We start from the raw sequence: 26,664 nt of genomic DNA on the forward strand, positions 1-26,664 counted from the left end.
ATATATATGATTTGCTCATTTGATGCATTAAGTATAATTTATGTACATTTAACAAATTTAAAAGAAAGAATAAATTTATTTCTCCCACTCAGGGGGAAACTACATAAAATAAAATAAAATGTATGTCTTTTTTTTTTCCCCCTCCATGTTTTGTTTCCTGTGCAGGAGGGTTGGGGAGCAAGAAAAAGTTTATTTTTGATGTAGTGTTGTCTACAATGTCTGAATCTGCGTTTGCAATGATACTAATTACTAAAGCTTAATTTTACAGCCTCCAACATGCAAATCTTTCAACTATTTAATGACTTATGTCTTCTTGGAAAATTTCAAAGTACTGTATATGTAATAAATGCCAGGCTGTAAAATAAAGCATTACTTTGTTCTCTAATCATCTGGACTGACTGGGATTTGTGGTCCTCTGCATCAATCACATTTCTGTTTAACCTTTCAATGATTGGTACAAAACACAAGTTTAAAAAAAAAAAAAAATCTCTAGCTCAATTGTTTTTGACAAGATATTCATCTCTTTACACGATTATATTGCTTAAACAAAGACCAGACTTTCAAGAGTCAAAAACAAATAAATTCTTTTGAATTATTTTAATTAAGCAACACATGATGGCATTTGAGAAAGAACATCCTGTTTAAGGACGTGCTACTGCATCCTAATTGGATTTAAGTCCAGACTGACTGTTGGCAGAGTTTTTGTTAGTCTGTTTTACTAAGTCCTTGGAAATTTTGATATGGAAGATGTACCTTGCAAAAAAATTCACATTTATTTCTCTCTGGACTTCATGCAACATTTTCCCAAAACTCTTGGGGATCATGAAGATGTTTTATGGCAAAAATTAAATGGTACTTTATGCATTTTTGGTTGCTTAGAACTGATGAGGACTGAGGATGTGGTTAGCATACGTCATGTCAATTAAAAAAATAAAATCTGAATCAGTTAATTTATTTGACAAGTGTTAGCAATTACTTTTTTTTTTACTTAAGTTTGATTTGGATAGCTTTTGTTCTTTAACACATCAAATATTCTTTCAAAACCAGATATAATTTTTTTTTATTTACTCAGGTTATCTTTGTCTGATATTAAAATGTTTCTGCAGCATTCTGCCAGTACCTAAATTATGACTTTTGTTGAACACATGCTTTTACGACTAGAGTCTAAAGAAAAGGGGAAAAAAAACAATTTCCCCTTAATATTTTTAAAGGATTTTAAGCTCCATTAGAATGGACACGCAGCTTTTGAACTGTTGAATAAAACTTATACTTATCACCTGTATTACTTGTGTTAGCCGCTAGATGGCGGAAATCAGGAAAAGGATTCAATGCAGTATGGTTTGATGAAGGTAACATTTTTAGAGACATGGGTCTCAGAAATACTCTTGACAGAAATGATATAGTATATAAATTATTGGTTTTAGGGTCAAAATACAATAACAAGTTGATGATGACTCACGGCACACGCATGTTTATTTCAGAAAATAATTTAATTAAATTTTGCTTCCAGTCGCATTTGGCTCTTCACAATGCATTCTGAAAAAACACAGAAACCTAAAGTATAACTACCCTGCCAAAGCGACCACGGTGAGTGTTTCATGCATATTTGCGGGCCTTTCTGTAGAATCTTTATCATGAAATTGTTTAAACTTACTTTTGGCGAGGAGAAGTGAACACGAGGAAGGCATGCTAAATCAAGACTCTTTTCAGCAAAGGACGCTAACTAGTAACACGACTCGTTATGTCGGCTCTGGGTTGAACTCTTAGCACGTTTTAGTTTGAAACAGAAAAGACATATCGACAGTAGGCCGTGAAAGGAGGTCAAATTTATATTTTATTTCAGTTGAAAATTACCTCTTATCAACTCATGGTCTTGCTACACCTCCTTTGTTAAAATTGGATGCTTTTTGCTTTGATACAGGTATCTGCTTCCATATTTATTTGTGGTGACATGGTCAGCATTTATACAGTCATGTGGTGGTGGTAGTATGTGTGCGAGGAGCGATGATTTTCTTTATAATGTCGCTGCCATTTTTTTGTAAATGAACTTTAATTTTCTGCTGTTGTCGGGGCCAGGCTTTGCCAGTGACGTAATTCATTGCAGGGACACTTTCTTTGTGGCCGCTAGATGGCGACCTTTACCTATGAATGACTGGCTAAGCGAAAGTTCTAACTCGAAATTTCAGCCAACAGTAGGAACCTTTTTTGAAGACTGATTTGTTGGGAGAACGGGAAAGGCAAAGGGAAATAGTATTCATTCGTGTTTCAGCAGATATGTATGATTGATGTTTGTTCTACAGTGTGGTGCAAGGTTTCAGTATTTCGCCTGCAATGGTTACATTGTATCTACAAATCTTTTTGAAATGCCAAAACTTGACCTAATTTAGCTACATTTCACAGCAGTAGTGACATTTTCCGAAAATAAATATAAAACCAATTTTTAAAAAGGTACTTAAATGAAATTGATTAAAATGTTTCTTTTTCTGCCAGTTTTATTTTGTTATTTATTTTTTAGTAGCATGTTTTCGTTTATTTTTATCTCTTATCAAGAAAATATGTGTTTTTCTGGAACCTTGCTGTATTTTGTTAATTTGTTTATTTATGTTCCCAGGTTAAGATTTGCAAAAAAGACCTTATTCAATTTTTACTGCTAAGACGGAACATCTCATAATGCTTTTAGTTTGAGGACGTATGTGTCATTTTAAAAATGTTATGTTATCACCCCAGATGATGTGCAGAAAGCCTTAAAGAAAGAAATACCGTTTTATTGTGTCACTTTTCAAAAGCCTGATAGAGTCCAATAAGGTGCCAATAATTCTGCAGGGTGTCATATGAATTTATCCTTTTGGTCAGTGTTAGCAGCTCTACTTTAGTTATGATCAGGCTGAATTCCAGATGTGAGCTGCAATCTTTAAATGAAGACGTTTTCTTCTCATCTCCTCTTTTTAATATTCCTAAAGTGTGAGATCAGTTTCCTGTATTACAGTCTTCCAATTATTTGAGATATATGTGTATGTGTGTGTGTGTGTGTGTGAGAGAGAGAGAGAGAGAGAGAGAGAGAGAGAGAGAGAGAGCAAGCGAGCGAGCCCGTGGAGAGGGCGGGAGGGAGAACCGTGGAATGCTGTGATGTCATCAGCCAGTCACACACACAAAGACGAGGAGGACCCACAGGCTCTCTGACTCTCAGCTCAGTTAGCACACTGTGCTGTGGAGCGGCGGCTCTCTACATCCCACTGTGAGTACTTGAACAAATTCTACCCTTTTTACCTTCTGTTGTTCTATCACTCACTTTCCTCCCTCACATTTCCTGTTTCCCCCCACCCCTGGGTTTCCCCTCAGTATCCCCCCCTCCTCCTCTGCAGTGTGTAGCAGACAGCAGTCTGTATCCCACTAATGTGTCAGTTGGAGCAAAACCTTTCTTTTCCCCCCAAGTGTTGTTGCTGCCGGTGGAAGCCTTTGTTTTAACTTATTATCGCAGCGAGCGGAGGAGCCAGTTTCACTCCCACTGCTGGAAAGACTGGCCCACATGCTCCAAAGCTGTGGCCAACTTCTTTATGTCCAACAGCTGACTCCGAACATGCTAAAATGGAGCTGCTATCGTGCTTAGCTTGTGGGGGGAACAAGAACATGGTTTAGTGGAAGGGATGCGTGTTGGGGAGGGGAAGGAGTGAGGTCGGCAGCTGATGACAGAATCGGTCCCGTTCCTCTGGAATCTCCTCCCATTCTTGACATCAGCCTCTCTGTCGGAGCAGAAACAGGCTCTGGGATCTTCCGTGTTCTTGAAAGGCAGAACAAGATAAGAACTGGTGTAGATTTTTAGACCAAATGATTCAAAAAAAAAAAAAAAAAAAAGGCGAAAGTTTGTAAGACGAAGTAGTGTTTCGAGAAATACATGTAGCATTGCATATCAAATCGAGGGAATAACATGATCTTCTAAATGATGTCTGTTTTGTTTGTTTTTTTTCTCCATAGATTTTTCCCCAAAGATGGCCTCCAAAAATCTGATGTCTTAGCAGGGCAGGGAGCACAAAAAAGAAAAAGGAAACAGGGTTTCAAGTGTGTTTGTGTGTGACATTGTGAGAAGATATGCATGCGCTGTGATTCATAGAGAAAACTTTGTGTGGGTTGTTGCTAGGCTAAAGACGACAAGAAAATCTAACAGGATGAGACTATAAATTATCGCCTCCAGCAATCGGCCCATGAGACCCTTCTCCCAGTTACATTAGATTAAAAAAAAATATATATATATATACCCCGCCGCCAAAATGCTGCAGCAAATTTTAAAGGACATGTACATCGACCCCGACGTTCTGGAAGCTCTGAACGAGGAGCAGAAAAAGACGCTCTTCTTGAAGATGCGCCAGGAGCAGGTCCGACGCTGGAAAGAGCACGAGGAGAAGCTGGAGAGGGAGGGAGGCGCTGCCCAGTCCAAGGAGACAAAACCAAGAAACGGTAACCACGCCGACCAGACACTGAAATGTTCAAGTTGAAAATAAGCTCAGAATCCTTTCGAATAACTTTTTCCCCCCACACACACACTCAAAACTGCAGGTACACACAACATGCTCTGCTGCAAATCAAAACATTTCCTGTACAAACTCAGACCGTTATAAACTGTAAATGCTAGAATCCCTGACCCAGTGATCGTTTTTTTTTTTTTTTTGTGATAATTGTTTTACATATCTTGTTTTCATGTAGTTGACCAAATTCTAGCTCTGGTGAACATCTGTTCCATCTCAGTACGATTGGACTTTATTCCCCTTTTTTGCTTCGGTTGTTGTCAGAAACAATATTTGTTTTTTCACGTCGCCCTATAGGTTTTCTTTTCTTATTGCATTAAGGTCAGAGGATTTGGCTGAGCTCTCCATCGTGTTAATCTTGTTGGTCTGGAACCAGAATGCTGCTCTCTCACTGGTTTGTTTCTGTTCATTGTTTTGTCGGAACACCCATTTCAAAGCTATTCCCTATTCAGCATAACCTCTGTTTTTTTTTTTTTTTTTTTTTTTTAGTATGATGTTTTCAAACTGATCGCCAACATCTGATCAGTTTTGACACCGCAGTATGAGAGGCGTGTCTGTGCCAAGACACTTGGGACCCTGAGCTTAACAATATACAATGATTTTTCAGTGTAATAGGTGACATTGCTTTAAGTTCTTTAAAATGTTGCACCAAGTGTTTTGGATTTTCTTTTGCGTCGGATTTTGATTATCATCTTCTATTTGTTGCAGCACATGCATCCAGGCGATAAACTCGGAAGCCTTCATCCTTCTTTCTTTCCTGTGATCTGTTCAAATAGCACTTATCTGTTTTCTTCCACATTGTTGTGTTTTCCGTTTTTAAAGCCTCTGAGATCAGGTCAGCTGAGCAGCCTGTCATTTTTAGCACTTCTCTGCGTGTTTCCATCTTCTCGATCAACTTTGTGGTCCCGGTGCAATGCTCAGGTGCTTGTAGAAGAATGCCCCGTAAAAAGCTTATTGAACTCTTCCTGTCTTTGTCCGCTCATGTCGGCCTCCTTGTTTGACACCTCTTTGTTCACAGAATGAATGACCTCACCACGCTTCTTATTTTTTTGAACACATCCCCTTTCGATTATTGATTTTAGTCGCGCAAAATCAGCATCTCGCCCGGTGTGGATTTTAAGTCTGTGACTTTATTACGCCTGCTAGTGAGTTATTCGCAATTTATCAATCTGAATCTACCGAAATCAGCGATGATACGGCATGGGCGGCTGCTGTATCGAACACAGCCGCACTTTGATACGTCCTGTCTCTTTAAAAGAAGAGGCTGCGCGGCGGTGCAGATTGTCACTCAAACCACCCGAGATCCTCATTCGAAATCCCTTCACTTAAGATGTTTGCGCAGTCTCCTGCAAAACGCCTGATAGACTCACAGACCTCGAGGAGGGGATTGCGGAAACGTGTGTGCGTCGCCTGTGAAATGCTCCCTAAGCCGCTGGTTGTGCTGTTGCCGCTGTAGCTCGTGTTCTCCATTCTTGAAGCAGTGTGTTTGCAAACACACTCGGAGCTGAAACGGAAAGCACGGTGAATACCTCGGGGCCGTAAACAAGTTCCCCCTTGATTAATGATGAATAAACTAATGTTAGCATTTCACTCACAGATGTTCCCACTCTGAAAAGCTGTAAACACGCCGCGGCGAGTGTTTTACGGCAAATAAAAAAAGTCTAGAAGAGGGTCAGCGCAGGTCTGACATAAATGCCATTCATAAGTATTCAGTGTGTTGCAGAAGTACTCTCACCCCTGGAAACCTTTTCACTTGTTGCAGCTGCAAACCTTCGAGCATTTTGTACAGATTTTATGTGATAGTCCAGGACAAAGTGATGCAGCATTGTGAAGGGCAAAGAAAGGACTGAGTGGTTTTTAAAATTCCCCACTACAAAAATATAAGTTGTTTGCTTTCAAGTATTAGGACGCCCTTTGCTGTATTTGTAAGTCTTTTGGGGTAGATTCGTTTTTGCAAAACTAGAGACTGAACTTTTTTTTTCCGTCCTTATTCATAAACCAGCTCAAACTGTCGAGCTGTTTTACGAATAAGTCAGATTAGACGAAAATCATCTTGTTAAGTTTATAAGTACTGCCAGAGATTTCATCTGCTAACGTTATCATTGAGCTATCTGCTCATGATACTGTTTGTTCACTGATGGTCTTTAAGGAACATCAGAGGTCAACTGGATTTATGCTGAGATTAAATTACTCCCTGTGAACAACCATAAGCAGCTGGTAAACTGGATTTTACCGTTTTTAACAGCGTATCGGATGATGAAACACTTTCTCGATTTTTGCTCATGAAAGTTTTGAAATTCATGTTTATACGTGTTATTTTTCTGTTTCATAAACTGTACTCTATTTTTATTTTTTGTCTATTAGACAAAAAGAAAAAAAAATCCCAATAAGTTACATCAGGGTGTCGAGGTTGCTACATGGAAAAATTGTGAAAATTTTAAAAGGGTAGACAAATCTTTGCAAGGCACTGTGCGTTTTATTTCCAGGTTGTTTTGTGACGGGTCATTTAACAACACATCCCAAAATGCACGGTTTTGTGTAAAAGCAAGCAGGAAGCAGATGCTTGATGAAAATACAGGGAGGGAAAAAAAAAAAGAAGAAATCTCAGCAGAGGGGAAATTACTCATGGATTTTAAATAGCGTCCTTGTTTATCAGGCGCAACCGTTGGAGTTAACAGACTGAAACAGTCAACAACCGAACAGCCAGGAACTCAGGACGCTGCTCTGCAGAATGTGGTCAGTCCACATTTTGTCTCGTTTGTCCTCGTTGGGAGCTACAGTGTGAGAAACTGTTGTGTAATAACCCGGACGCAGCAAAAGGCTCTCTTTTGGCTATTTTCACGGGAGAAAATCACAAAATGACGGCATGACGGACAGTCACTTAAAAGCGCATCGCAGTGTGTGAATTAACCCTTCTGTCTTCTCGCTGATCACAAGGATCCTCCTATAAACTGCTGCTCAGAGTGAGGGAACAGTGGCCTTTCTTTGTCTTTAATGGCTGATGCAGCTGTCCTTTGCAGCCTCGCAACCGAGACTGCAAGCTGAGAACTCGCAGTGGCAACGCTTCCACGCGCCTCATTTTCCCTTTCCTTTTTTCCTTTAGAGGAAACAGTGGATGTTGTGCTGCTGTGTGTGGGGGGGGGGATAGGAAGTGAGTCAAGACTAAATCCTTCAAACAATTAGCAGAGAGCAAAACAGGAAGTATGCTGCAAACATATGTTTAACTGTCTGAGTAGGTGTAAAAGTTTGTTTTTTTTTGCTCACTGAATAAAGTTTGATGTTTCTCTTATTGACACTGTGAGCTCATGTTTAGCCCTGAGGCTTTTCTAATCAGGTGATCTTTGTGGTTAACCTGACTTTTATGCTAATTCCTATTAATACCTTCAGTATGTCGGCATTCTACTCTATTTTTGTGTTCATGCAGGCAGACTGCTGACACACAAGCAAAATGTATCAGGAACAATTTAGAAAATTCCAGGAAAGACTGGAGAGCATTCAGCACATTCCCCAGATTGAAATTATCACCTTACTTCATTCTGCTTGGTGTTATTAGAAACGAGAAGCCGCCGCATTAAATGAATCCGGTGTGCACCTGACGTATCGCCTTTGTTTGTGAACGCCGTGTTTTCGCTGCAATCCTGTTATGCTGGGCAGGAATGCGATCGACAGGGCAGACTGGTGCAACCAGCTCGCCATGAATGCATGTTTTCACCCAACAAGCTCTCGCCCTGGGACTGTGTCGGCTGTGCTATCTGAATAAATCGACTTCTCAGCTCCCACACTCACACGACGGTGACACACGTTTGTTCAGATACAAGTGTCCGTGTGCCTTTGCGCTGCTAAATCACACAAAGGCAACCGAAGGTGCCGCTTATCTATCAGTGCGTCTTGGGTCAAGAAGATGGATATTCAACTTTTAAGCACTGGTCAGAAGTGATGATGGGAGGAAAACCAGTGTGACCGGGTTTTTTCCCCCCGGCTTCCTGATCTGTTTACATAGTATATAAACCTTGTGTGAGCTGACTCAGTCCTACTGTTGCCGCGCTGAAGCGAACGTCTGTTGATCATATCTCCCATTCCCAGCAGCCATTTAAACAGAGATTCACATCAGATACACTGTTGATACGTTTGCAGTGTTTTTCAAAGAATCAGCTGAGCAGTAGCCAATCCGATGAGGCCAAGCGTTTGCACAGGCATTCATCTGCAATGAGTAGATGGGAAATTTGCTAAAGATTTTTACCAACAAGAAGAAAAGAAAAAAAAAAGTCACGAAAGGTTCCTGGACCAGTCTAGAATTTGCTGTAGTATTTTCCAGGTGTGAAGAACAAGATCATGTCCTTTGTGGCTCCCTTTCTTTCTGATTTGCTCCGGTTTCTCTGACACCTCATTAAACTGACTTAAAGCTGTCGGAGATGCATGATGGGAAATTAAATCAGGCTTAAAGCTGTAACTCTTTGTAACATTGATGTATCAGACACCGACCCTTGCTAAACCCAGTTTAGCCTCTCAGAAGTATGTAAGGATGAGTAGGTAAGTAAGAAAGATGAAAGAATATTCTTGGATTTTTGTCAGATACAGATAAACTCACTATAAAACTTATGCAACATTAGGGAGAGTTATTGATTGAAAAGTCAATAAAAATAAGTCGTATGCAGATTTCTGCCTTCCAGTCAGATCCTAGTGTCTAAATATCTATAGATGCCATAAATAAGTAAATGAACTACATAAACTCTATGGGTGCCTTGTTATTGTGAATTCATATTTAAAGCACTAAAATATCTCCAAAGAAAACCACTCTGAACAGTAGATGGGCTACCAACTACCAGCAGGCATCAAACTATAGTTAAACTTTAAATATTCTGCCAAAAATGAATTCATAAAAAGAAAAAAAGATGGAAAGACTAATTTCTAACTATATTTGTGAGTCAGAAATCAGTCAAGAAATGAGTAATGCTGGACGGCTTGATTCAGAATGATGACATTTCAGCTTTTGAAAATAATTTTCAGTCCTGGACCATCCTCTCTGCAGCACAGACCTGGCATTCGTTTACTTTTTATTATCAGTTTAAAACACAAAATCAGACAGGTTGTCTGAATTGTGTAGAAAACGACCCCAATAAAAAATTAAGAAATTACGAGGTGGTTTTCTGAAAAACCTTAGTTTTAAAATCAAATGTGGTGATTGATAAATGTAGCTTTCAGTATGTCTATCTTTTAACTCTTATATTAAACTATGATAGTATTGATTCAAAAACTAGCTTTAGTTACATTTAACAAATATTCACAAATTATTTGGAAATGGAGTATAACTGTTTCTTTTTGATTGTTTTGTTTTACAGCCAACAGTAAGAGTGTGAGCTGGCTGCTCGGCCGGGACGGAGACGTTTCAGTCCTTGTAATCGGAGAAGTGGATGAACTGACCTCCAAATTCATCAACTCTGCAGTCGGAGACAAGAAGTCACCACCTAGTCTTCAGAACAGCACGCAGTAATTACTTCCCATTAATAAAGCAGATTTTCTGCATGACAGACGGTGAACAACTCAGAAACTGAAAACCACATCGGCGTTTTTTTCCTGTTTTTAAATCAGAAAATGATGTGGCATTTGTACTTCACAGCCACCAAACTACCCTGAAGAGCATCATGGTCACACAAGAGGTCAAAAGTGAGAGTCAGAGCGTCCCTCAGAAAACACAAGCAGAAGTCTCCTTGAACTTAAAGGTGGGCGACTCTTAGAAAACCTTATTAATGACTTAAACGTTGGCGACAAAGAGGAAAAAGAAATTCTGATATTTTTGTTTCCCTACATTCTTTGTGTGATTATACCATAATTTACTCCTTGTACAAATGTTAGCATATCATTGTTAACACATGAAAAAAAAGCTGCTTAAGTAAAAAAGACATTGATTTTAATAAGATTTTCTTGAATACTAGAAGCTAGTATGAAACTAGTTTTCTTTTTAAGTCTTTACTTTAAAGTTATTTTTATGCTCTAGTGAATGCAGGTATCTTTTTGTACAGCTCATTTAGGAATATTTATATTTTTTAAAATTTGAAAAGGCACGCTAAAAATGTCGATTTGTAGATTTTCTAAAATGCTAATTTTCTGAGAATAGAAGTAAATTACGAGAATAAATTATTGAAACAAGCACTTAATCCTTTAAAACATGCACTGAATACTTTAATAATTCTACGACACAAAGTTCCGCTGCAGGAATCTTAAACTAACATTTTACTTGTAGGAATGTTACCCTACATGTTTGATATCAACTTTGATTTGATTCATTTTGACAGCAAAGAATGTAGTTAGAGGCGACTAAAAATTAAACTGTAGCTTCATTATGCTACAACAAGCTGCCAAACAGGAAGTGATCGTAAATGTTGCTGTAGTTCCTTATATATTGACATCACCAAATAACATATTTTATCAGGAAGAACATTTTAGACCAGGTGACTTAGAAAACTCTCTAAAACTCTGTCTTTGTGAATACTGTATGTCTCAGCCATACAGTATGGCTGAGACATACAGCCATACTGTATGTCTCAGCCATACAAATCTGTCAGATTTCCCAGGAAGCTTTAAATGACTATTTTCAAGTACAACCGCTTATTCTTGATTAGTTGTCAATCCTTGTTTTTGATTTGACCACTCCAAAACATTCACTTTGTTGTCTTTGAACTTTTTTATTATTTTCCATGAAATCTCCTTGCAAGCTGTAGTTCTGTTGCATACTGAGGTAGATTATCCTTGTGAATTTGGTTATACGTTTCTCCACCTTCATACGTTTTCCAGCATCTTTAGGAACATGATGCTGCCACCACCATGTTTCACAAGGGAGACAGAGTGTTTCTGCCGACGTGCCAAACACGATGCCTCTCTGGAGTTTTCCATCTGTTTCAAATACATTTGTTTTGGCATTTTCATAAAGTATTTACTTTCTTACAGATTTTCTCCTTTTCTTAACAACCTTAAAAGTTTTAGCGCATGACAAAATGTTGAACTCAAAGACAGTCTGAGCAAATATGCAGAGTTCTTTGAAATGGGATCTTGTGCTCAGACAAGATCAACCTTTGCAGATAAATGAGTCTCAGAAGACCAGCTGTGTGTTTCATTTCTGGGGTAATTGTATTTTAGTAGTTTATTATTATTATTATTATTATTATTATTATTATTATTATTATTATTTCATAATAATAACTGACCACCTTTTTTTCACATTGCCTGAAAAAATAGATTTGGTGTGTTGTCATGGCAACCTTGCACACACTAAGCTGTAGTGATCCAGGTCTCATCTGGCCTGGAGCGGAAATGAGAGCATCTCGTTTCCAGACACGATGTGTGAAAACCCGTGTCTGGTTTTCACACATCGTTGCTCCCACTGCTTCACGTCATTTTCAGAATTTTGAAGTTTTGCTCTGTTCTTCCTCCGACTGCTTCCGTCCGCGTTCACTCAGCAAATATAGATCAGAATACCGCCTCACATTTTAAAGTGCCACCTTTTTACATCAACCAACAATGCTCCTTTCTCTCCCGACAGGAGAAACATGAGGAAACCAGCACTTTACGCCCTCTGCCGGTGAGTTGGAGCAACTGCATTCAGTCTTTGTGTCTCACTCCTGTAGTGCCCCCGTTAAGCCCACAGGTGTCAGGTGGAGAGCTTTCACTTTCAGCAGCAGCTGAGGACCCGTTTTTTTAAACGGCTTTGAATTTTTCTCAGATTCTTATGCTTTTCCTGTTTAATTTTCCGCATTGTGTAATTAGACTCCGGCATTTTGTGAGGGAGCATCTTGTTTTAAATGTTTTAAGTGCACTGGTCTTTGTAATAAACAGATGATTTACTGCGCAGCAATGCTTTCATAGACGTTACTCACAGGTCCCCTTCCTCTGGAGCAGGAAATGTCTGCCGGGGCCAGTTGTCCTTTTGCTCCCTGCCTCTTTCCAGATCGTCTTTCTCTCCGCATTCCCTCTTCTCTGTACTCCGTCCAGTCTAAACCGGCCCACCCCTCATCGCTCACTCTGGGGCAGTTGGGGCAGTTGTATTCAACTGTCCTCCCACAGACTGCATTATCTTTGCAGACTCGTCTTGTCGGGGGACTGGTGCTTCCTATCTCTGCTCGCCTTCTTTCTGTTTCTGTGTGTTTATGAGTGTATAAACAATGTGTGCGTGTGTGTGTGTGTGTGTGAGAAGGGGGGGGGGGGTGACATGAGACAGGATTTCAGGACTGCCCCAGAACAGATGGTTGATGAACTTGATCAGGGAATTAAAACGCCAAAGAAGGAGAATGCGTCAGTCGCAGATGGATGGGATTGTGGAATAGTCCCTTGAGATTTGAGCGAGCGAGTTTGTTCTGCGTTTTTTTTTTTTTTTTTTCCCTTTCCCCTCTTTGCCACAAAAGGAAGTGTCTGTACCTCAAATCCACAAAGTCTGGGCCAGCCTCCTCATATCACATCTCAAATTAAAAATGTCATCAAAAAGTTAATCTCAAGTTACTCAGTTCATTCATGTAGATCCAATTATATAGATTGTGTATAGAATGTCTGTGTGTAGAATCTATGTTTAATTTTGATGATTATGGCTTACAGCTGAAAAAAAACACCAACATTTAGTTTCTCAGAAAACGTGAATTATATACAAAAACGTTAGAATATCTTTTCACCATCACATAGAGTCCTGGACTTTGTATTTTTCATTTAAGGTTTTTCATTTGACACATTTTTAATTGTATTTGTTTATTTACTAATATCTACACTGAACCCCCCCACACACAAAATCTTACCAAGTAATTCTGGTCCAGTTTCCAGCGTAAATATCTCGGTAAACTTGAAATAAGACAAAACTAACTTACAAGTAACTTATTAGCTAGATATACGATCTTGTTTTAAATAAAGAAGTGCTTGTTCTTTTCACTTATAACATGGAAAAATGTCTTGATATAATAACATAATCTGCCAGTACTTCATTTTTTTTTAGCAATATTAAGGAAGTATTGACTCTAAACAAGCTCCCACATCTTGCTGACAAGTTACTTGTATGTTGGTTTTGTCTCATTTGAAGCGTACTAAGATATCTGCGCTAGAAACTGGACCAAAATTACTTGGTAAGATTTTGTGTTTTTGCTGTGTGATGATTATTTGAATTGATGTTTCAGCTGATAATTGCTTTTTGTGCCTTGTTGCCCTGATGTGGCCATTGTTGCTAATAAGACCGTTAAACTAGCCAAGCAATCACTGAGTCTGGTTTGACTGTAGAGTCTGATGACCTGAAGGCCACTAGTAAAGCAACCTGGACATTCTGAACACTTCAGCAGAGAGGCTCTTTGCCTCCAGACCACACTTCACTGACGTAACAATTTATCTGTGTCAGTCTTTTTGTTATTCTAATTTACTGACGGATGTCGATCTCTGCTGATCCCCTCTTCTTTACGAAGTGTGGTCAGTGTGCCAACCCTCAACCAAAACCTTATATTAAATGTGTTTCTTATAAATAAAGTGACTTGTTTCTGGAAGGAGGAAGGATCTTGGTTTTCTGCAGCTGATTTCATGAGGGACGGCGGTCTCATTCTGCAGGCGGAGAGCTGTTGATTAAGAAGGCGTAAGATCGGGGAGGAAGATTAGCAAGTCTGCTTGATTTTCAAGTCGCCTTATAATTTTCTCCCCTCACATCCACAAACTCCGAGTCACTGGTCGTAGCCGTGTCTGTGTGTGTGTATGTGTGTGTGTGAGCGCGCGCTTCGGTACACACACACAGAGCTGTCATTGGATAACTGTAATTTAGTGAATCATTGATCCTGTGATTTAATTGCGCATGACAGCATTTCCACTGCATGTGATTTGGTTGTCAACACTGATCTTCCTCTCTGGTCCTCTTTGTGTCACTCCTGGCTCTGCAGCTCCAGGAACAGGCGTCCAGTCCGACGGAGGTGAAGCCCGTCTCCCAGGCCCCCCCGAGCTTCAGGCCACCCACGAGAAGCAACGCCATCATCGTCAGACCGGCTTTTTCAAACCGCACGCCGGGCTGCATCAACGCCAGCCCTGACCTAGGAAATCTCAGACTGGCATCCTCCGCGCCTCCCTCCAGCAGCGCTGTCCAATTAGAGTCCGCATCAGCATCCGCCGCTAAAGGCAGCCTGTGCTCTGAGAATCCCCAGAAGGCCCAAGATTCACAGGCTGGGAAAGGTGAGTGAGCATGAGGTGCCGCAGATAAAGGTAAACGTCGGGTCAGATGTCAAAATCAATTTAGGGAGAGACTGTTTTAAGCCTGAATGTGGATGACTTGCACACTTCCTGGAGCACATCCTGGTTTATTCAGTTCCTTGCAAATGCATTGACACCCTCCATATTTTATAGTCTCAGAGCGTTTTATGGAGTTTTTGTTTGACAGAACAACACAAAGTGGAGAAAACTTGTGACGATATAGGGAAAGGTTTCATCCTCTCTGAGTAGACATTTCACAGAATTGACTTTTGCTACAATCCCAGCTGCAGTGGGATGTTTCTACCAGCTTTGCACATCTGGAGTCAGAAATTTTCGGCCATTCTTGTATGTAAAACAGCTCAAACTCACTCAGGTTGGATAGAGAGCATCAGTGTTTCAGTTACTCAATTGGGTGTGTAGGCCTGGAATTTGACTAGACCGTTCTAACAACTTATGAATCTGCTTTGATCCCACTGGATCTCTAGCTGTATGGGTTGTGCCTCTGGGAGGTATACTTTCATCTCTCATCTTTGTAGCTTCAAACAGGTTTCCTTCCAGTATTTTTCTGCATTTACCTCCATCCCTCTTTTCCATCAACTTTGACAAGCTTTCCTGTTTCTGCTGAACACAAGCATCCTCAGGACTTCTTATGGCTTTTCCTGATTTTTAAAAAGTATATCAATTTGCATTTCAGCCATGTACTACTTTATGTCTGGTGTATGAAGTACATTGAAGACCGTGGAAGGATTGAAGCCATATCTGTATCTTTGCAAGTCACCGGTATACAAGAATCCTCATCAGACTATCTGCACAACGCATAAGAAAAACAAAAACGAGAGCTGAGTAGAAACAGACTGAGCAAAGTTCACACTAGAAACGGATTTCTGTGCTGCAGTAAGGCGGAGCGATTTATTTCTCTGAGCCCCGCGCGCTCGCCAAACAGTGCCTCAGCCTGCTGGAATCCGCATGGACTGGCAAAGAACCAGGGGCCTGCCAAGAGAGGGAGGAGGGGGGCAAAAATGAGTCTGCAATTTGGCTCTTGCTACACACCTGTATGTTTGGTTGCATCCCCAGTGTTTTATTTTTGTTTTATTTTGGGAAAATATTGATGAGATGCAGCCCGAAAACAAAAAATATAATATTTATGGTCATTTAACCCTTTCATGCATAGCAGTCACTACAGTGGACAGCTATCTAAAAGCCATTTTCTTGTGCTTCTTGTGGAGTTTTATGCTATAAATGCACACAGACCACTGATGTGGACACTAATGCATCATAAAATACACAATCAATCACTGGCCGTCAGCTGCAAGTGCAAGAAATTATTTTTGTTAAATCCAATATGGCCGACAGACAAAAAAGCATGTCAACCGACTCGGTCCCTCCTTCTACTGTACAACTCTTGCAGGTAAAAAAAAAAATATTGACATCAGATAACCATTAAAGAACAATACTACTGATGTATTTTTCAAAGAACAACTTTGTATTTAGAGAAAATTACAATTGATCACCTAAAAAATATTTTCTTTTACAAAAAATTTGTTCCTACTTTTTTTGTGCCTTAAGAAAATAAAAAATAGTAAAAAATCCTGACACAGAGGATCACAATTCATGCATGAAATGGTTAATGTGACAAATTAAAGCTGTAATTTGTCTTTATTCTTTAATAAATTAAAATAAGGGAAACTATTTTTGTTTAGGATGACAATTTTTAGAGATAAAACAAAAACCCTATAGCAAAATGAAAACTTTCAACTTTGTTTAATCCATTTTGAATCTAAAAATATTTTCCAGATAAAAAGTCAGAAATTGAATTTCTTCCTGAAAGATATTTTTAATGTTACAGGAAATTTTACAGACAATTCAATATTTTTTTTTATTACAACCCATTATTCACGTTCAATACCTAACAACTATTCAGCCTAAATTGACCCAAATTTGCAAAAACATTTGTTGTGTGAGGGGGAAGTTAGCACCACCTAGTGGAGAATTGTGATATTAGCGAAGGGAAGCTGAGCTGGGGAGAGCGTCTCATTCCCATAATGTCCCTCTGCTGGAAAAATCCTCTTCCTGCAACACCTTCCTTTCCATATCCTGCTGCTCCTCATTGTCCAAATCCGGCTCAGGCTACACAGCTGGGAAGTGACACAACAAGTTTGATCACAAGGCATTGATTTATTTTTTTCTTTACAAAATGTTGCATAAATAAATAAAAAATAAGAACATTTGAATATTTCTGTGTATTTATGCTTCTTTGGGGAGAAAAAAATACAAGCAGCCAGTATACTGACTTCCTGGCAGAGAAAACCTCAGGGTCAAATCTTTGTACATTATTTTGCCTCATCTTTTTAGCACTTTTGCCAAAAACGACAACAACAAAAACTGAAATTGTTATTTTTTTGGTTACTTGATCCTGATGAATCTCCGTAGACTCTGAAGAGATAAAAACTACTGTTTGCTCATCATATTGTCCTACAGATAAAAATTTGGACTCAATCACTTTGCTGGGATAAGCCAGTTGGTTATGCAGTGGGCTTTCTTTTCTCTTTTTCTTTTTAAAAAGGAGTGGTTCTACACAAGAATTAAAATATGTAAACTGGAAAGAAAGCAAAGAGGATGTTTTTTGCATGTGGTTAAGGGCTGGTAATTCGAGGACAGCGTGTAACGCAGATTTAAGGAGGAGACGGCAGTTTGAAGGAACAGCTGTTGTGGTGGGCGGGGTGAGCATCTAGTGGTCTGTAACCGTCCTGAATGAACGGATCGTGACTCTGGACGACGGTCTGACCTTGACAATTGCAGGAAGCTCGCTCCTCTGGGAGGACGAGGCGAACTGAGGCTCAGTTGTTTTCGTTTGAATGGAAGTACTGACAAGCATTCACGTTAGCACGGGGAGGAGACACCTACAGACCAAACAGGGACATGGCTGTCTGTTGTGTTGACATGAACTGAGAGGAGCTCGACTAAAGGTGCTTTAGGTTAAGCGACAATATTTTAACATTGTGTAAAATAAAGGAAAAGACAAGAAAATAACTAACTACTATGAAAAAAACCCATTACAAATTAGGAAAGAGTGTAAAAGCAATTGCGTGGTTATGACTCGGTTACACAATTTTAGTAAAATAATACAAATGAGGAAACCATTAAATGGGGAGCAAGGGAGTGGAAAAACATGTATTTTTTTTATCAAATATCAAAAGAAAATATTGTGTCTGTCCCCAGGTGTTCTTGCCTTGCCTTTATTGTGCTGCCCAAATGTCAGGAAAGCCTCTGCACCCTCAGTTCCTGAACTGGACCGAAGTTGTGAAATCCTGAGTCTCTCACTGATGTAATGGCACAAATGGTGCAGAACATCAAATACCGACTCGTTGTAATCAGTTGGAAACCGCAAAACTCTCGCTCTAATGAATCCAGAAGAAGAAACACACTTTTTTTTTCGTTCACATGACCTATTTAACACATCATAGAACATGTGAGTGCTGACTGTTCCAGGAAATTAGTAGGAAAACGAATCCCATCACTGAATATCTTTGTCTTTTGCCATTTTGTTTTTTATTTTTTGTTCCTGCAAAGATGCGTCAAGTATATTTTGATTCAGTGAATTCAGGGCTATCTGATGCTGCTTTAAAGGCATTTAGTGGAAACAAGTGCGTCAGCTTGATCTGAAGTTAAACTAAGATTTGCAGTTTTTGTTTATGTAGCGTGTGCGCTTTGAGAATAGCTCCATGAGCGATTTTATTTTATTTTTTCAGCACCCGTACATTTGTGAGAGCGTTTCAAAGCTACTCCCACTCAGTCCGCTGGCTTCCCTCTCCTCTGCCTTCACCTTCAGAGGAAAGGACAGGCATTCCAGCGCCGCTTCCCAACTCTAGCCCTGGGTGACGCTCAGCCAGAGCCGATAAGTGACAGGGGCCCCAGCCCCCCACACAGGAGCCAACGCTTCCACACACAAACACACGCACGCACACACACACCTACACCTCTCCTCCTCCTTCTCCTCTCCTCCTCCTCTTCCCTGCCCTTCAGTCCACAGATGTGCTGCTCAGGAATTCTGCCCTATGTCCCGCTCCTGCCCCATCCCAAACCCCCCAACCCCACACAACTCCTCCTCTTTTCCAGCCAGAGACGCAGAGATCTTTAGAGAGATAGATTGGCGTTTAATTATTATTATTTATTTTTTTTGCTAGCTTACTCATCCTCCTCATGTTCCCTGTGCTTCCCACATGCTGTCCCGAAAGGTGCCGAGCAACACATAAAAGCTTGAGCAGAAGATAAATTTGTGCTGATAACTAATTTAATGCTTATTTCATCGATGGGAGTATTTACAGGATTTACACAGAGCCTCAAACGCAGCTTCTGTGAGCAGAGATCAGGGTGCAGCTGCCCAGGAGGGTTTCAGGCATGAAGGCGTGGAGTTTAAGCATTTTCTGGGTGTGTTGGGACAGGTTAGTCAGGCTACCTGAGGGAAGGTGTTGGTCTTTTGCCTTTGATTTTACAGTGAATGCCCACAACACCAGTCCTCCTTCTCTTCTCTCCGTTTCTCTATCGCTCCGTCTCTCCATTAAGCATTCTGCTCAGACCCGCGCCGAGTCTCCGAGCTCAGAAAACTGACCGCGAGTGTGTGCGTCTGCCTCCGCGTGTGTGCGTGCGTGCGTGCGCCTGCACGGGGTGCGTGCCTCGATGTGTGTCGGCCTCAATTGCTGGAGCCTATCCAAGGTTTCCGTGGTGACCGCACAACACAACGAGACAATCAGAGGCAAGCCCACGCAGCGCGGCGAGAGGACATTAACACAGGAACCGCGGGGTCAGGGGGCAAAGGAAGGCAGGGCAGGACATGTGGGGAGGAAGATGAGGAGCAAGGTAGAGGGATGAAGTGTCACCACAGGGATGGGGCCAAAACCGAGGAAGAGAAGAGGGTAAACAACAATAAACAATAAAACCCCCCTTAAAGGCTACTTCAGGTTTCCTCCCTTCATGCCTGCAAGACGTAAAGCGCCTTAAAGGTTTCCTGGCCCCCAGGTATATCTGTCTGTGTTTTTGGGCTTTAACAACCACCTCTGTGCGTGCGCAGTGCCGGGGTATTAGTCAGAGATGGCGGCATGCATGACTGAATCCGTGAGCAGCAGGGGTGTGTGAGTGTTTGCGTGCGAGAGAGCATGCACGGACCTGAACGATATGTGGCATGTGCGTCAGTGTGTGCATGTTTTCACTCTGCTGTGTGTGTGTGTGTGTGTGTGTGTGTGTGTGTGTGTGTGTGTGTGTGTGTGTGAGAAAGAAAGAGAGCGCTCGTGTGTCTTTCTGTAGCCACGCACTCGGGTACTCTCACATATCTCTGTCCCCCAGGGGACGACGCTAAAAATATGTGGCTCCTCAAGCCTTCTGGTGTCTGAGCAGCGTCTGTCTGCTCGCTCCTCCATTGCCGTCCCTGCGGCCCTCCCTCCCCTATCGTTCGTTCCTCCCGTTCCCTCCATTCCCTCCATTCCTCCCTCAATTACAACCCTCTTCCAAAACACGGCACCGTGGCGAGCACGCACACACAAACTACGCCCAGCTGTGTCCCCGCTACACTTCCAGCGAGGATGACCTCTGCTCACCCACGGCTGGATGGAGGGAAGCGAAGGAGAGGAGAAAAGATGGAAGAGAGAGAAGGAATATAGAGAGACGACATCTGGAGTAGGGGAATGGTAGCTGCTGTTGAGCTAGAATTTTACATTTGCGAAACTGTCTAAAACTATAACTGTGTGTTTACGTTATGATTAGTTTTTTTAATATATAGATGTGATTGTTAAACTGATATTATTAATAATTTACTCAAACCCTAGATAAAAAGCCTTTATATAAATTTACGTGGTTTTATTGGAGCTCCAATAATCTCGCACTGAATATTTTAGAAAAATCCAACCCTGAATTTGAGTACATTCTGGGGTGTGGGGGAAAAAATGTTCATGTTAGGAAGTAATTGTTTTAATGATATTGCAGATGGCGTGATTGTTGATACTCCTGTTGGTAACACTTTGTACCTTTTGCAAACAGAACTTAATGTTCTCCAGTATAATTTCACAAGGCTGGATCATACAGAGAGAGAGAGAGAGAGAGAGAGAGGGGTGGGGGAAGGAACCTTTGACCATTAACCATCCGTCTCGATGGAGTAGACTCCTGTTTGAAACAGGTCTGGTGCTGCTAATGGCTTTTCCAAATCAAGTTGCTACTCCAAATTATTCTGCAAAATCTCAACTGGACATAATGCGCTTCATATCAAAACAAAGACCAAGTGACCCAAGATTTTCTATTGAAGATCACTGCTTTTTGTTTTTTTTAAAGCGTTCAGAATGCTGTCTCTTCTGTCAGGTTTGGAAGAGAAATTGGCCCACAGCATCATAGGTTCTCCTCCATCCTTACAAGTCCTATTGGTCCTATTCTCATCTGCTTGGAACACATAGTTCCAGTTAAAACCAAGTTTAATGAACTCTACATGTTTACACTTCTGATGGTAGAAACAGAAAAAAGTTTTTACCTCAATCCCAAATATTTTTGCAGGCAGATGATATCTAATTAATATTTATTTTCCACCACCATTCTCTCTGTGTGTAGTGAGGAGATGAACTTGGTTCCTTGCTTCACCTGATGGCGTTTAGCAAAGTGAAACTAACCTGGCAGCAAATGTTCTTTAATTAAATATACTTATGTAGATTTATTTAGTGTTGGATTATTAGAAATTAAAAGCTGTCTAAAGGCTTTTCGCATGACTGTATAATATAATATATTGATTTTCTTTTCCATTAATGTCATATCCAATATTGCTTCTGAAAGAGTCCAGAAGTATATCTGATATTGGTGATGTTGGGCTAATTTCTAAGCTATTCACTGGAAGTTCTTTTATTCTCTCTTTAATTATCCATCCAAAAATCTTTGTTACTTTGTTTTCTTATTTCCTCAGTGAATTTCAAATTTCTCATGTGTCGTGATCCTGGGTATTTAACCATTAATTTATTCCTAATTGTGTTTTTCTCCCATTTCTACGTCCATGCTGCTGTTGGTGTGGCTTTAAATGCTCACGTATTCACCGGCTTTACCTTCCAGTCTGCCACTATTGCGCGTTGATTACGCATTTTGAAACCTCTGACCTGACACCTGTTGGGAGCTTCTTTGTGACACCTCAGAGCTTTTATTCTGATGCCGGTTTTTCTGACACCTTTACTTCTGAGGAGGTCGTCAAGGATGTGTGAGGACGTTTTTCTGAGACCTGAGAATGTCCTAAAATGAAAACTGTAATCCTGTCGTAACTTAAAAGTATTCTTCCTGCTGTGGTCTTTTTTTTTTGTGCACGTTGTGCATTTTCCATGTAAGCCAAAAGTTCAACTTTGGTCTCTTTGCATTCAAGTGTTCTCATAAATAAGGGATTTTTAATTTTATCTTAATCTGTGTTGATCTGAAATTATCTCAAGTTTAGTCAATTGAAAGATTTTATATTTTGAGTGAGATTCACAACGGCAGTAAATATTGAGAATGTTCCAATATGAGATACTTTGATATCCTTCTGTAAAAATAACAGTTTCACATTATAGTATAATTGTATTAGCGAATAACCTAAACTCACTTGACTGACAGAAGCTCTGTTTGTCATCCAGTCATTATAAATCTGGGCAAACAGATCAGTCTTGGGTTTTCTCAAGGATCCATTCTTTTATTTAACAGCTAATTATTTATTCCCCTATTTAAAATTACAGACCGCTACAACATTTCTCACCATACTCTGACACGGAGGATAACCACAGCACTCCAATTAACTGTTTGCTCAATCACTGATGAGCTGCTGTAATATGAAATTGACTTTTAAATATGCAATTTAATATTTGTTGTAGTTTTTGCCACACTTTGCATAGCCTGAAGATTTTTTTTTTTTTCCCCCCATTTGATTTTCTTTTAAGTACTTTCGATTGCCTTAGGTATGAATGTTGGTATTTAAACAAACTGGCATAGCCTTGCCTGAGTTTTATATCAAAATAATAGTTTGCACTAAAACCGTAACTATAGTGTCTGTGAGACAGTCTTCATTACGGCAAGAAATATTGCGCGTTTTAATAATTCATATAAGGGGGGAACCGATTTCAGTCTTTTGGCCGATCACCAATCTGTTAAAAGCCTGACCTGCTGATTCGGATTTTGGCAAATTATACCAATTTTTTTTTTTTTTTTCCTTAGCCGACACTGTGACACAGTCGTTGGCAACAGTGGGGGGACTATTATTAACAGCACACATGCAGACGTGACCTTGTGGGCGAATGTGTCAGTCGGCCTCTCCCACGGTGGAGCAAAAGGGGGCAGGGGCTGATTTTCAGACCTCAGTGGAGGTAGATAAGATTGGTTTCACATGCAAGTTTCAGCCAATAATCCGAACACCAAAAATGAAGGAAATCTCATCCGATCAGCCAAACCAATTTATCGGCGCACCTCTAATCTCATGCCAGGACTACATTTAAGAGTAATCATCCTTTGTTAAATCTTTTCTTTTTCAGATATTGGCGCATTGGGAAAGTTTCGGAGGGCTGACTCGGCAGAGGCCGGGACAGCATTGACTGCAGCAGCTTGCACAGGGCGCGGCCGGGTGGCTCATCTGATGAAAAACTTCAGTGTTGACGACCCGGGACTGACCCCGTCCCGCGGCCTTAAGCCCCCCCTTCCCACAAAGCCCGACCACTTGCGCCTAACAACCACACCCTCCGTCAGGTAATCCCGTAAACAACAACAGACGCCCTCTCACCCGGGTCCAAGAGTCCTTCTGCTTGAATTACTGCCACACAAGATGACGTAAGAAACCAAATGAACTCTGTTGTCCGTTCCCAAAGCCTAAACAGGCAAAGGTTTAAATGTAAAAGATTTTATTTTAATATCAAATGCTGCAGTACTGTAAATGGTCTTTATGGGAAAGAAATTCCAAAAACATTTGATTGTATTTAAATGTCATATTTTGAAAGTGGCAATTCTTTTACCTGTTGTTCAAAAAAAAAATCAATGATTCTTTTCAAAAGATTTTTCTTTCCACTTTGTATGATGAGGAGCGATATTTACAGTTTAATTTAATTAACACAATATAATGTTGCTGATTGCATGATGTGTTTCGATCAATTTATGACATTTTCATTTTCTCCTAGCCAAAACAACACGAAGCAGTGGTATTTTCCTCTTGGTTTTTGTCTGTTTGAACAAAAGAGAAGGCCTGAGCAGGTACGGAGGGGTGAAAGCAGGTACAGAAGGGTCCTCCCTCACCTCACCGTCTCCTCCCAGAGGATACCGCTGGCTTGTTTATTTGTCACACTGCAATGTATGTCTCCCTCTGCCACCTGGCAGGAGTCTCACTGCGACTTGTTGTGGACCAATGACAGTGCCAAACGCACACTCATCTGTCACTCCCAGTGGATCAAATCCTGGCAAGTTAGACAGTTGGTGCCAAATAATCCAGCTCTGTGCTCTGCTGTTCTCTTTGCCATGCCTATTTTTGAGATGTGATTGGCTGCTGCTGCTGTTGTTTTTATCTTTTCTATACGGTTGCACATTTTGTAACGGGGGATTTGATATTAGTACAATGCTCTTTTTAAATATGAGGTATGTCAATGTCTCTGATGTAAAGATTGAAGGGTGCAGTTCAATAAATGCAATGTTTAAATCACATTTTGTAACGTACGAGTTTGCTCTCTGTCTCCATATGCATTAACCGGTGCTAATATTTGTTTGAATGTGTCTGATGAAGTTTTCACTTTGACTTGACGAATCTTCTCGCATTGTTAGCTGCACAGAGGAAATCTAAATATTTTCTGAACCTTTTAGGTGTAGTTAAAAAAATCATCAGTAAGTTCAGGTTGTTTTGGCGAAACATTTCCTTAGTGTTGGCCTGCTTCAGCCAAAGTGACTGATAATGTTCAAACATATAAAACACAAAGTAATACCCTTTATTTCAGTTTTGACCTTAATCAAACCCTTTAGTTTCAAAAGTTTTTAATTCAATGCTGTTCAGCAAGACAAAAAAATTCAAGGTCAAGGTAGATGTTTTTAAAAAATTTAAATGTTGGCAGTTTTTTTTTTTCTCATTGAAATTGAAAATGATGTATGAGCTTACCTTCCCATAGGAAGTCCATCCCCTCCTGAATATCTTCAAAATCATCCTTGTTTGCGTTTATTTTTAAATTTTCAGCTTTTCCCAGTGTGCAGAAAAGCACCTGTTGCCCATTGTATACATGGCTCAGTGCTGCCCCCTATCAATGTGACAGTGTGCATTTTCAATGCCCTTTTTAAGGCCAATCTGAGAGATTAAACATATTAGACAAACTGTGTTCATGTCCAATTAAACATGTATGTAGGTGACACAAAGAGAGACAACAACGGGGATGCACCAGCTGTCATTCGGTGTGTGTGATGCAGCACATCACTGCCTCTTCTCACTGTTCATCCAACACATTTATTTTGTGTTACCATTCCCCAAACAAGCCCCTGCTGCAAGGGGTTAAAGGTGTTCATTTTCATGTTTCTTTTTCAGACAGGAGTCTCTCTGTCCTTGTTGTTGGAAAACTGGCCTCTTCATGGACGGTGACACTGGTGCTCCAGCAGGTTCCAGTTCAAGGCAGGCTGGAGGCATGGCAGCTCCAAAGAGTATTCTCAAATATCGAACGCAATGTTCTTTACCTTTGAGTGAGTTTTGAGGAGTTTTCTGGTAAAGCACTGATGCAAAGTAATAATCTGTGCTGTAATGTAAACTGATGATCTTGGATGATCCAACTAGTGTAAGCAAAAAATAATTAATTGCTTTAATCTGTATTAATCAGTCTAACTTGTGCTAAAATGTATAAATTGCAAATAAGCACAATTACTAAGAAATAAGCCAACGTGTCTCGTTAAGGTAAGAAATTCAAGTGAATAACCCTAACCCTGTATGCATAATTTTTGACCCTCTAAAGATTACAGAAAATCCTTCATTCATTCAAATTTGTACTCCAAGGTCTAGTTTTGTGATCGTTAAAGCTGCATCTTGTTTATGCATGACAGTATTTGACAGTGCTCTCTGATGTAATTCAATTGATGTGATCTAAAAAAGAATTATGCATGCTTAAATCTTAAATCATAGCATACAGATTCACGTTCATGAACTCGGTTTGAATTTTTCTTTGAATTGCAGCAAAGCTGTTCACTCATGCTTACTTTCAAGCAGTCTGTGCTTAGTTTTCATTATGGCTCTCCACATGCAGAAAACAAATGTTCAACAGTTTCCATCAGTGAAATAATGATATAATTGTCCTGGCCTCGTTAAGGTCAGTATTTATAATTCAGGACAAGATGCAGGCTAGGCTAAATTGGCATCCATGGGAGATTTACCAGGAGAGAGGCGTGACTGACATTTCCCCAAAATCATCTAAATGATTTCAGAAAGAAATTTAGACATTTTGCTTTGGTGCTTCAGGATCTGGATGATTTGCCATTACTGATGGAACCATGAATTTTGCTCTCTTGTAGAAAACCCATGAAGATTGTCTGATGAAGATTGTCAGGCCTTCAGTTTGGGACCTTCAGCTTAAGACTTTTGTTACAATAAGACAAAGATTAGAAGCAGAACAGTGAGTCCATCTCTAAGTTTCTGAAATCAGAACTTCTGAGAAGCTTCTGAAAACTGAACTAGTCAACGTCTGAACTTAAATTCAATAAAGATGCTGTGGCCTCACCTGACAAACCGACGCACTGAGACAATGAATGAGGCGGAATATCTTTGGAGTACGAAATTGAATCTCTGTTTAGTCAAAAGCTCCTCGCGAACCGCTAAAAGCATGGCTTTCACTTACAGTGGAAACACAGTTAGCCTACAGATGTACATCATTTTAACAAAAGTCTTGATTACGACCCCTTACATTGAAACTTGGGCTCTAATTGGAAAACCCCAAGACACATTACTTTCTAAAAACTCTTTATG

The 26,664-nt window shown here is 40.2% G+C and overlaps 1 protein-coding gene across 3 annotated transcripts; it reads left to right on the top strand.

Annotated features, from left to right (window-relative positions):
- The first annotated feature begins 1,259 nt into the window (after positions 1 to 1,259).
- LOC103475450 (SH2 domain-containing protein 4A) lies at positions 1,260 to 24,380 on the top strand. Of its 3 annotated transcripts, none has more exons than XM_008427059.2 (9): positions 1,260 to 1,349; positions 1,511 to 1,587; positions 2,961 to 3,235; positions 3,973 to 4,452; positions 9,860 to 10,007; positions 10,138 to 10,240; positions 12,058 to 12,096; positions 14,411 to 14,696; positions 23,228 to 24,380. In XM_008427059.2, the coding sequence occupies exons 4-9, from the start codon at positions 4,266 to 4,268 to the stop codon at positions 23,440 to 23,442; spliced, it is 978 nt and encodes a 325-aa protein (XP_008425281.1). In that variant the 5' UTR covers positions 1,260 to 1,349; positions 1,511 to 1,587; positions 2,961 to 3,235; positions 3,973 to 4,265; the 3' UTR covers positions 23,443 to 24,380. The 3 variants fall into 3 exon arrangements, with proteins under 3 accessions (XP_008425281.1, XP_017164239.1, XP_017164238.1); XM_017308750.1 differs by having other exon boundaries at positions 3,037 to 3,235; XM_017308749.1 differs by lacking the exon at positions 1,260 to 1,349 and having other exon boundaries at positions 1,420 to 1,587; positions 3,037 to 3,235.
- Positions 24,381 to 26,664: the final 2,284 nt, after the last annotated feature.

The sequence above is a fragment of the Poecilia reticulata genome, linkage group LG14, assembly GCF_000633615.1.
Source record: "Poecilia reticulata strain Guanapo linkage group LG14, Guppy_female_1.0+MT, whole genome shotgun sequence".
In the NCBI taxonomy this organism is placed as follows: Eukaryota; Metazoa; Chordata; class Actinopteri; order Cyprinodontiformes; family Poeciliidae; genus Poecilia; species Poecilia reticulata.

Bases quoted from the DNA above. Each gene is read 5' to 3' on its own strand.
- LOC103475450 (XM_008427059.2), top strand. From the start codon at position 4,266: ATGCTGCAGCAAATTTTAAAGGACATGTACATCGACCCCGACGTTCTG. The intron at 12,097-14,410 runs GTGAGTTGGAGC...CTGGCTCTGCAG, and splicing joins GCACTTTACGCCCTCTGCCG to CTCCAGGAACAGGCGTCCAG. The intron at 14,697-23,227 runs GTGAGTGAGCAT...TTTCTTTTTCAG, and splicing joins AGATTCACAGGCTGGGAAAG to ATATTGGCGCATTGGGAAAG.